The sequence below is a fragment of the Pithys albifrons genome, chromosome 5 (assembly GCF_047495875.1).
Source record: "Pithys albifrons albifrons isolate INPA30051 chromosome 5, PitAlb_v1, whole genome shotgun sequence".
In the NCBI taxonomy this organism is placed as follows: Eukaryota; Metazoa; Chordata; class Aves; order Passeriformes; family Thamnophilidae; genus Pithys; species Pithys albifrons.
In genome coordinates, this window is record NC_092462.1 from 42,770,928 (window position 1) to 42,782,861 (window position 11,934).

The following is an 11,934-nucleotide window of genomic DNA, read 5'->3' on the forward strand; positions in this document are numbered from 1 at the left end:
TTTGCAGCAAATACACAGCTCACTGCAGGGTAGGCACTGAGACTGACTGGATTTTGGGGATTATGTTACTTATTTGTCTCTAATGTAGCACAGCTCCTCAACAGACTTGATTTTATTGGACTGGCACTGGAGTTTTCTTAGTCTGCTAATGGCTGCCAAGTCAGCGCTTTAAAAAAATCCTAATGGGAATTAAGATGCAGGCTACATATGCTGACAAGAGAAAAGGAAATTGATTTGATACCCAATTTTCCAGAAAAATCTGTGAATATCTGAGGCTTTTAATTGATTTGTTCTGGTCTCTTTCCTAGATATTAAACCATCTGACCTGTAGTTCCCCAGGTCTCTCTTCCTCTGGCCTTAAAGACAAAGCACCACCTAGTCCTGTAGGATCTCCTTCTTGAGTTCATAGGGGCCTGCCTATACAAGGAAACTCAAAAAATCCTTGTCTGTGTCCTAAATAGTATAGCTGGGATTTCAGCAGACTTAGTATAATTTAATAGATTTGGTTACCTGGATATAACTTCAATAGTTCTCATTTTTGACTAAAACATTGATTTGTATTCTTTTCCTTAAGTGTCAATGATGTGCTATTCTCATTGCAACAGCCTGTATTTTCCTTTTTCGATCCACTTTTTGCAGAGGATTCTATTTCACCCTTTAAACACTCAGACCCTTAACTATCCAGAATTAATATTAGTGAGACTACACTAACCAGCAGGTGTTATTGTGCTAGTTTTTATAGAAAAAGGCTATTAAAGCACAGTACTTCCTATTTCTGACAATTTGTACAAGTATCTGGCACAAAGCAGTACTTCGGTGATGTCCTAAATCCCATGCTGGGGCACCCAGCAAACAGAAAGGACAAACCACATAATGTCTGATCATGTATTCCAGTATTTGGTTATTGGACTGTAAGAAAAGACGCATTTGGTGGATTGAAACAAACTTAGCATAGGAAGGATACATCTACTTCAGTGATACTGACTAAATTAGGCATTGTCCAGATTGAAAGCACTCTCAGCATGGACAGTGCTGATACTGACAAAGGAGTTTCTGCTGGAGTTTGAATAGTTTCAGCTTCGCACTTTTTATTTATTTAGAGGTGCTGCTGGTTTTGCATTTTTCAGCCCAGCAATCATAATGACAAAACTCAGCATGAATCAGACTTGAGGAAATGCAAATGCTGCTGTACTGGATTCTAGAGTGGTAGAAGTGGTAGAAGTACACCACATACAGCATTTGGGAGGAGACAGCCTACCAAGGGCAGCCAGTGTGGCATGGTGTAATGAAGAGGACCACATTGCTACTCTGAGGCACTGGCAGTAACTGTGTTACCAGTCAGTGAAAACGCCAAGGAAACCTAGACACAGAAGAACCCCCTGCCCCACCTCCCCACCCTCAAATCCCAGACACTGCTGCTTGCATACTTTGCTTCTTGTGGCAGGTTTTTTTTGACAATTGTTCCTTGCCAGATAGAAATGTCCCAAGCATAAGATGCTCCCCAAAAATCAGAATTTTCCTTAAATCTTGTTCCTATGCTGTCACTTGGCATGGGAGTTCTTGTTTTTCTTTTGTTGGAGGATTAGGATGTGGGCAGTTTTTCCAGGCATAATGGGTTTACCGTAATGGGTTACCATTGTATATTTTACCTTTGTGCTTCTGGACTAAAGGGTGGTTCTGGCAACAGAAGAATTATCTCAGATTAGTACACTCCATGCAGAATGTCCATAATGTTGCTTTTGCATTCAAGTGATTCAAGGGATGACACACAAGTGACCAACTGAGAGCCCTAAGATCAGTGATAGTTGCCCATATCTGTAACTAGTACATGCCTGATAGTGGGATGAAAGAAAGTACGAGCCAAAATCATTTGCATATAAAACTTGAAGAGTTAAGCACTTTGCAATACGTAATATGTTACGTGTATTTTGAGAAATGATGGGGGAAACAGTTGTGTACTCCAAGCAAAATTTATTAGAAGTCTATTCAAGAAAAAAAACACAGAGACCTTTTGCTTGTAGGAATTCAAAGTCAGTTACCTGAAAGCCAGGTATGAAAAACCTGCATTTTTCTAAAATCAGATACAGAGTAGAAACAGTACTTTTTAAATGTCACAGGCAACAGATATTTAAGTCTTCAATCATAAATGGCATCAAAGATAGTTATCAATCTCACAGCAAAGCTGCATGCAGATCTACTTTAAAATTGAAAGCCTTTGAATATAAAGCTTTTGCCATGAAATCTGCAGTAATAAAGGTATGCTGCACAAAGATGTTTCTTTGCCTTTGTCTTAATGACATTTCTCAGTAATAAAGACATATGTACATTTAGATTTGGCTGGTAAACCATATTTTAATTAATAAAATTTTGCATAAAATGCTATCTTACAGAATTGCACTATCCAGATGTGCTTATGGTAAACAGAGCAAGAAAAAAAGAATGCATTGAAATGTTCTGTATGCGAAGAGGGCAAAGATCAAATAAGGAACTTAATTTTTTAAAAATCAACAACCAAATGGCTCTGTACAAAAAAGCAAACATATGTACAAAATGCTAGAGATTACATACATTTTGATAATTTCGATCCTTTACCCATGAGAAATGCAGCAGAAGCTTTTGCCATCTATAAGGTGCTGAATAAACCAAATCTGAATTTTTATTTTCATAAAGCCATAATCATTATCATCCTGTGCCTTGCTATTTATGCTTACCTTTGCTTATGGAAAATGTATGTTTTCAAATACTTGTTTCATTCAGGAAAAAAAAAACAAACCCCACCTCTAAAATGTATTGGTTTTAATACTTGTGACTTTTTTTTCAGTCTAAATTCCTAAAAAGAATGTGTAACTCGGGTTTCATTAATATACATATACATATACAGTGAAGTAAATCAGTACATGATACTTGTGACTATTTTTCAGGTGGCTAGGTTAGGAAAAAAAACCCCAAACCAACAACCCTTTGCACTAACACTGTTTACTTCCTGCTTTTTAAAATTCCTGGTATGTAAAAACACTAACCTCTTACATTTCATGTTGCTTACTATTAAACATTTTGTTTACAACCATTTAATATCAGACCTCAGTAGCAGTTTATTATTGTCTATGCTTATACCATTGTCTATCTCGTCCTTAAATTCTCGGTTTCCCAAGTCTTTATGATTTTTCACTTATCATCTTTAACAGAAAACACTACAGGTTCATTAGGGAAAAAAAGGAAAGAGATTTAGCCAATACCATTGCACCCGTTCAGAACACTTGCAGTTCTTCCATTTTTCACTATGCTTGCTTGAGATTTTACAATCACTGTGCATATGTTACAGCATACAAGTGCAGGCAAAAAATCTATATTATAGTTTGTCATACATTGTAAACCAGTACAATAGGCAAACCCGTGATACAGCAAAGTGGAAGCAAAAAATGCTGCCAAGCTAGTAAGAATGTGGAAACTCAAGCAAATGTTTTTCAAAATAGTAAACAGCAACTTTCCCCTGTATTACATGCATGCTGAAAAAATCCCACCAGACTTCATGATAGTACCACAAATGTTCAAACCAAGCAGTTTCCCCTGCCTTACCCCCACCCCCCCATGGCAATTCCTCTGTGTACCTGCCATCAGGCTTTTCCTATTGTGTTTCACATGAAAAGACTTTAAAGCAGGGAGTGTTAAAATGTTGAAATGATTCCTCTTGTCTCACAAAAGCTTAGTTATTCACACTGTGGTCGTTGCTGTAATACTGCTGGAACGGTTTGGCAGGTGGGATGGGATGAGGATGAACTAGATGGCCTCTATTTGAGACTGCAAGCAAGAAAACAGAAGGCCAGCATAGCATGTTTTCTAGCAGCTTTATGCAGATGTGTTGCAGAGATGCAGCATAAATAAGTAGAAAAAAAAAATTCACAGCCTCTTGACATAGTTTCCAGGGAAAGTACCAAAGAATTTGGTTCTTCTCGAGGTTCCTGAAATTAGAAGCAATAGATGAAAGATGGGAATAACAACAGAAAATCACTATGTAAGCATGGCCTTAAAATTTTTATGTTTAATAATGTACAAACAGAAATATCTACATTTCCTTAAAATGTAACTTGAAAAAAATATTTTTAATTTCATCTGTGAGTTGTGAGTTTTACCAGTGTATAAATGCAGGAAGTGAAAAGCAAATAAATTGTTAGGCCTTGATTAAAAGCTATGCCAAAACTCTTGGTACATAGAAATAATTTAATTTCAACAACATCAAGTCTGTTTAAATAATTTGAATTTTTTTAAATGCTAAGGACTACTCAGATGATTAAGTTAGCTATGCAGGCATGAGGGTTTATGAAATGATTAAGCCACCTTATCTAGGCCTGGTTATGAAATGTCTGTTCAGTAATATTTGGTTCTCAGAAGTAGTCAATTCTGTAGATGTATTTCTGTACATTTTAAGTTACCTGGTCTTTATGAAGAGAGCAGTAATACATAGGCCATTTTGTGTCACAAATGACAACAATGCTGTACATCAAACTGCAGACAACTGTCAATTTGTGTCCATCAATTTCAAAACACAAAAATGCAAAATCATCTCCTAATTTCAGTGGATTTTGGTTGGGATTTCTCCTGACAAAGCCAGGTTCAGGTTTATTACACTGAATACCAAAAACTAAGTTGTTTAAGAGACACTAAATAAAGAAGGCAGCAAAGTTAGGGGAAAAAAGGTAGGAAGAAAGCAACCAAATTAAAACATACCCACAAACCATCCATCATCACATTTTTCCATCACATCAATGACATCTCCCTCTCTGAGTTCCAATTCATCTTCATTCCTAGGAGTATAGTTATATAGAGCCTGAAACCTTAAATAGGAAAAATGATGAGTTAAAAAAAAAAAAAAGTTCTTTGCACCTCTGCTGAAGTAAAGGAGCTAGTTTAAACATTAACTCACAAAAAACACTTCTTGCAAATAGAGGGGAGAAGAATTTATTTTGCCTGGTGGACTTGAGAATTAGGAATACATAGTAAATGAAAAAAGCTTCATTGGAACATTCAGACACTAAAGACGGTTTCACAGCAAGCCTGATGGCTCCTCAACCAGCTGTTTTAAAAACAGAGGGTAGTTTTTCTTTTCAGCATTATTTTATAGTTGAGTCACCAAAAAAGAGCACTTCTAGAGGGGAGTCTATAGATACGTTATCCCTGTAACCCTCCATGATCAGCATCTAAAACTGTGGCTCTGCCCTCAAGCTCTGTGAAGCCAGAGCCACCCAGCACAAGGCAAGTGTCAGTGGAGGAGGGTGCTGAGGGAGCAGCTCACACACTGTCACTGTTACTTGGGGACCTCCCTGGGGCTCTTCAGCTGTAACTGGTGAGGCAAACCTTTGCTCTATATAGAGAGAGGTTTGAATCAAATCAGGGGATATATGCATGGAGGCTCAAAGAGTATTCAGACACTGACCTGTGCCTCCACCCCTGGCCGGGAGCTGCAGATTGCAGGATGTTAGGTGGGTAAATGGCAAAGAGGTATGAGATTCCTTGACAGCTTTCAATTGAGGTTTTTTGAAATGAAAGAATGGCAATAAACTCTCACTAGGGGGAACTGAAGGCACTTGGGCTGACAGCCTACAGGAAGATGCTGCACAAGCCTGTGAGTCCTGCAGAGTGAGAATCTGCCTTTTTTTTAAGCAACTGTGCCCCACATATGACTGACTACATATAAGGAATCAGGGTACAACTGCAGAAATTGTACAAAGGAAATCGTTTCAACTTCAAAATACTGAAGCAAAATATAATCATATCAATTCTTTCCTCTTAACAACAATTCACTGAGTTTTAAATCTTAATGCCATAACACTGCTCCCAGTAAAAACAAAATAGCTCGCCTGTTGATGTGTTGGTACTACGTATTTCAACTAGTTCTGAATCATTCTGGCAAAGTTTCCATGGCTTAAATAAGATGTTTATTTTAGTAAAAAATTCCTGCTCCTCAAAGTCCAGCTTGAGAATCCTACATACAGACTGATGCTAGGTTTAGTTTAATGATAGTTGTCTTGACTAAACTACACTTATTTTTCACGTTGCTGGTTTGGAGAAAAAAAAAAAGATGCTCTTCCAAGAAAAAGATTTTAACTTAATTTTTCATGACTGACAGTTATCTCCCCAAGACTGAGAAGTCTATATTTTTAGTCACACAAATAAAATAGAATCAAACCGGTTGTTTATGCAATTACCTCTGGTAATTTATGTAGCAGGAGTAACAACAATCTGTGCAAAAAAACTAGGTGGCAGTAACATTTTCTGTTATGCTTATCATCATTCCAAGAAAGGACAGCTATGATGATATTCCAAAAATTATTAAATGCAGCTTCCAAGGGGACAGGAGTTGCAGATATAATGTATCATGAATAGGATTCAAGCCAATTACTCACTCAAATACAGTAACAAGGGCTTCCCAATCAGCACTCTTTGGAAATTGAATCTCAGTAATTTCTAGATAATCCATTTTAATACCTCCTTTCTAGTAATTTCATTCTTTCTATGCTAATCTAAGACTTTCTTAAGTATGAAAATATTACCATTTACAATACTGACAGAATATGTATTTCAAAGGAAAGAATGGTTGGTTGGCAATTTAAATATATTTCTCTTTTTAAGTTTAGGAATGAATAACTTAGTTATGAACTACTTAAACTATATTGAACAACATGAAATAGATAATTACTGCTTACAAAACTGAGTTAGGTGTTCAGTATGCTCAACAATACCAGTAGGAGCTTGCAGTTTTGGTGAGATTGAAATGAAAACATCCATTTTTAATTGTACATTATCTGTGGTATAGCTGTTCGGTAACTTTTTGCCACGCTTTTCTATCTTCAAGTGACTAACCGGTAAACTTTAAAATAATTTCAGTCATAAAGCCTTAGCCATGTTTATGAGACATTATCCAACAGGGTACGCACTGAAGTGCTCTGTTAGAGGAAAAATGGCTACAGATTTCAATGATCGTTGAAGCAGGACCCAAGTGCAAGACTTGGGGGAAAAATAAAATCTTGAAATAAACTTGCACCAAACTTGCATTTTAGCAGTCAGCACTGAAATATCTCAGGTACTTAAACTGTTTGTGAAAATAAGACTTGAGATCTATGTTCTTCTCCCATTTTCAGAAAAGCTTTCTGTATCTCATATATGAATTTCATTTGTAAATCACACCAAAAGCATGAACCTGTGATCAACATTATTGAGGTTTTTTTCTCTATTCACATTTAGAACTATTTCTGAATAATTTGTGTCCAGTCAGTAAAGCAGAAGAGCTGAATCAATGTCAAATCTTAAATTGTCATTCTGCTGAGATGTAAAAATGGAGAGAATAAAGAAGAGTCAAATTTTACTTTTACAAAATTATTATTCTTTTTAAGTATAGATGATAGAGAACTGTAAATTGTCATGTTTGTCTGCATTTGATGTAAATTAAACTAAAGCATTGCCCTCTGGGAACATCTTGAGTATCTTCCTACATCAATGCAGTTATCTATAATTAATTTCTGACATCTCTTCATAATGGTACTTGGCAAGTTAACAAATAATCTGATGATTTGCTGGCTATTGCTTAAATGTTAGGTTTTGGTTTAGTAGAGAACAAATATACTTACGGTTCCCCCCCACTGTGTATGTTTTCATGAGAAAGCACAGGGCGCTGTGGCTGAAATGAAATGATTTGAAATGTAATAAAGATTTGCAGTTTAAGGTCCAAATAGTTGGATAGGGGTCTGACACATAGTTGTTCAAAAGTTCATATGCTACCTTGTGTAGAACAATGTCCCATTCTGTCCCCCCTCCAATAAATTAAGAAACATGACAAACAGCTGAATCTTGGCAGGTTTGAAGAACTGATTTTTGGAGGCCATAATAAAAACTAAACGAAACTGTGAACTTTGTCAGTCCATTCTATTTATAATATAGTAGAAAGTTGGAATAGAATCCTTCTGCCTCTTCACTGTGAAACAGAAATAATATTAGAAAAATCAGATGCAAGGCTGACCATCATACATTGTTTGGGTGAAGTATATTTTTAGAAAAGCAGAAATAAGATCTATACATAATGGCAGAATCTAGAATATTCATAGACAAACAACATTCCAATTTACATTACACACACACAGAGTACTAAACTTGGCAGGCATAACATGCTATGCTTTAATTAATTCTGTTTCATCTCAAGCCATGCAGGCTGTTGGGAGGCAAAGAACAGAAATAGCATTTGAAAGAGTACATTTAATTGTGTGAAAATAACAATTAACACTTCTGTTTCAGCATAAAGAGTAGTTTGTATTTCCAGTGCAAAGCTTAATGAAAGGAACTATGTTCCTTCTTAATGGACTACTTCCTACCACTAATATTAATAAATCTAGATTCAATGGAAATGAAAAATAGTAACCTCCTACAGAAACCATGTCCTGCTTAAAAAGTTATTGACTTACACTGATTAGAATCTTGCTGAGGCCAGAAACAGTGCAGGAGCAGCTGCTTGGGAAAGCTCTTGATGTGAGCAGGGATCATATTCTCTGTTGACTGAGAATGCCTTATGGTCATGGTGTAGAGACAAGTCTGGTAATCATATCTCTTTTGGAAGTGTGGATATCAAACATTGCTCTTAGCACTTTCTTTCATGAATTGAGCAAAGTGCAACCTGATCTTTAAGCCATGGAATTTGTCTTATTGCCCCATGGCTCTTGGTTTGACTATTTCAGTTCACTCTTGAAGCTGATACAGTCTTCCATGAGAGAGCAACCCACAGCCTGATGGCAGAAACTGAATGGAAAAACACTCTATATAGTTTGTTGGGTTTTGTTAATCTGTTTTCCCTTTTCCCTTTTCCCTCCAACATCTTCAAATGCAATTAGTTAAATTTCTTTTTACCAGTTTGTATGTGTACGTGCAGAAAATATTGTGAACAGTCTGCATTTTATCTTTACAGTCTATCGAGTAATTCTAAGAGGTGCCAAAAGATGCAGGCAGGTACCCTACAGATTTTTAATTCATACTATTGAACACTATGTGGGAAAGGTGTTTTCAAAGTAAAATAAAAAAAAATAATTTATACTCCTTACTGTCTTCTCTTCCTCATTTAACTATCTCCTGCTAGTGTATGAGAAAGACAGGTGATTTTTACCAAAGAATCCAACAGTAAAGATTGCAAATTAAACCGTTCTCAGTAAACCCCCTTCTCAATGACTGCTTGTCAAGCAAGAAGAGAATAGTCCACTGGGCAGAATGTTTTGTATTTAGACTGGAATCTGACCTTATTTTCTGCAGATCTTTCATCAGGTCTGTAACTGAGCTGAGTGCCAAAGGGAGTCAGAGATTTCAGAGCACTCAAATGAAAGTTAAGGATTTTTCCTACAAACAATGAAAATCAACAGCCTAAATAATGCTGCAAATGATATAATGCTTTGAACATAATACTAAGCCAGGAAGAAATGGGTAGTTCAGTATTATCTTCTTTTTGTGCATATGGTTCATAAAATGTTTTATCTGTTTCTACAGTAGTTAATTAGCAATAATAAAAATCAAGGTGACTGAAGATTTTCAACTATATGTTACTGCCACAGAGAAAACTTTGACAAAATTACAATCTTGGAAAAATAGGATGAAGTAATTGGTGGTATGTCTGAACAGGGGGAACCTTGAAACTCACTCTCTATTTGAATGCATTCCACAACCCCAGCTGACATCCAGATGCTTTCTCCCTGTTTTCTTTCCCTAAGCTCTCATTCCCACTTAACAGTGACATTGGCTAGATAGGAGACTATTGAAAAAATTTCTAGTTTTCAACTACACCTCATTTTACTAGACTATCCTGTTTCCTGCAAAATATTTCAGGGCCTATTTCCAAAAACATTAAATATGCAATCAAGTCAATGGTACTAGTTGTATCCCTGATTTTCATCCATGATTAATATGCACTTGCATATAACAGTTCAGTACTGTCCTGAGCATGCAAAGTAGGTGCATGATTTGTGCTCTTGTAGTTTTGGAATTAAAAGTCATAAATACACTACACATTGACCAATACACTTAACATATTAGGCGCATGTAATTTGTTTGCAGTAATGTGCAAAATTAATATAGGGCTTAATCCCTTTTTTTAGGGATCTTATTCATAGTTGGACTTTCTGTGAGATGGTGTTGGTCCACTACTACAAGAATCCTGGCCATCCTATGACTGAACTGTCTTCAATGATGAAGAAAGCACTGTCCCCTCATAGCTGGTAGTAAATACAGATGTGCCAAAAATGCAAAACTTTGAAAGCTACACAAACCTGCATATCTTAAACGCGAAGTCAAATTTCAAAAAGGGAGCCACCAGAAAGATGATCACTTAAAATCAGCAGAAATAGTGTAGAAAATGGTTCATCCTTTAACTGTTTTAAGAGCCACATGTTAAAAAATGAACACCACAAATAATTCAGTCCTAAACTGAAAGCAAAACATAACCCAAAAATTCTCAATCTCATGTAGTTCAGGTTGTGTGGATTTCCCACCCCCTATCAACGCCCCCCCCAGATCCCCCCTTTTTTTTCCCCTTCCCTAATGTTGGTCACCTTTTTGAGCAAAATCTGACTTTCTGGCTAGGTAAAAATGTTACAGTTATGTTATAGATAAGAGGGGAAAGGCTAAAGGGTATGAAGATCAGGAATGACATTGCTTGGATAAAGAGCAGTATTGAGGGAACATCATATAGCAGCAAAAAAACCATTTTGACAATATGGCCATGGAATCGAACTCAAGAATTCATTCCATATACATGCAAAAGCCTGTATACATGCAGGGAAGCATAAATTTTCGACTCTTGGAAGCTGTAATTTTAATAAACTGGAAATGCTTTGAAAGAGGGCAGTAATTTTAACAAAACCAGACTAAATATGAAGAACGTTGATCTCTTACATCTTGTAGCACTGGAAATACCATGCAGTACTGCAGAGATACAATACACTAATGGATTTATATAATAAATTCTGGCACACGCAGACCTGTTGCCTTTTCCAGACATAGCACAGAAGCACAACAAGAAGAAAACACAGCATACTGATAGTATCGAGACACTTGGGCAAAAGCGAAATACTGAAGGACTAGACACTGAGCTCTTTGTCCATTGAAATGCTGTTACTGCACACTGGGCATCCAGTATCATACCCTGTGTGAATAGCTGTGACCTCTGACAGGTGAGCTGCAGGATCTTATAGTCATCACTGGGCTACGAGGAGGTTTACCCATAACAAATATCTCTCTCTTTAAATTTGCCTAGAAGAACCACAAAAACTATGTCAAGTGAAAGTTTAAGAATGAAGCATCACAGGATTTTTGTTGCTTCATTCATATGTACAAACCTGACATGCTTTTCTTGATAACAAAAAGCAACTGTGTTACAGGTAGAAATAAAGGTACTGTTAGTATAGAGTATTTTCCTTGTTGCCACTGTATCTTTTGTTCCCCAAGGTTTGCTGCTCTGACACATGCCCTTACATGTAACAATTATTCCATGTGTACCCCCTGAAGTAGGTCAATTAGTAACACAGAAAAGTTCAACAGCATAGAGCAGAAATAGTACCTTAGAAATACCAATGACAAACATCATAATTCGTTGCTGTCAAACAGAACACAGCTCTTACATTTGCATAGAGAAAGCAAGTAAATACTTGGAGGAAAGCATTTTATGCAAATATCCTTGTTTTGTTAGCATCACTACAAATCAGGTAAGTATTTGTCAGCATTTAGTTCTTAGGGGGTGTGTGTCTTGCAAATGTGAGTTCTCAGGGGAAGGGATGAGTTTGGGGGAATGTGAGGGGAGTGATGATATCGGAAACCTTTTCTTTGGTATTTGTGACTGTTCATCAGTAGAATGTAACAACAGAGAAAAACATCCTTCTCTTTGGAGAGGGGTGAATAACAACAACAAAAATG

The 11,934-nt window shown here is 36.6% G+C and overlaps 1 protein-coding gene across 7 annotated transcripts in view; it reads right to left on the reverse strand.

Moving 5' to 3' along the window:
• Positions 1 to 1,957: 1,957 nt before the first annotated feature.
• Positions 1,958 to 11,934, reverse strand: part of SORBS2 (sorbin and SH3 domain containing 2) — a 150,572-nt gene continuing 140,595 nt past the window's right edge. For 4 of the 7 annotated variants that reach the window (XM_071556337.1, XM_071556335.1, XM_071556338.1 and 1 more), the window contains 3 exons: positions 7,623 to 7,672; positions 4,726 to 4,832; positions 1,958 to 3,959 (listed from right to left, as the gene is read on the reverse strand). In XM_071556337.1, the coding sequence (XP_071412438.1) occupies positions 3,898 to 3,959; positions 4,726 to 4,832; positions 7,623 to 7,672 (219 nt within the window). In that variant the 3' untranslated portion in view covers positions 1,958 to 3,897. Of the gene's footprint in view, positions 3,960 to 4,725; positions 4,833 to 7,622; positions 7,673 to 11,166; positions 11,275 to 11,934 lie in introns of all 7 variants that reach the window. The other 3 variants (XM_071556334.1, XM_071556333.1, XM_071556332.1) reach the window with 1 other exon arrangement.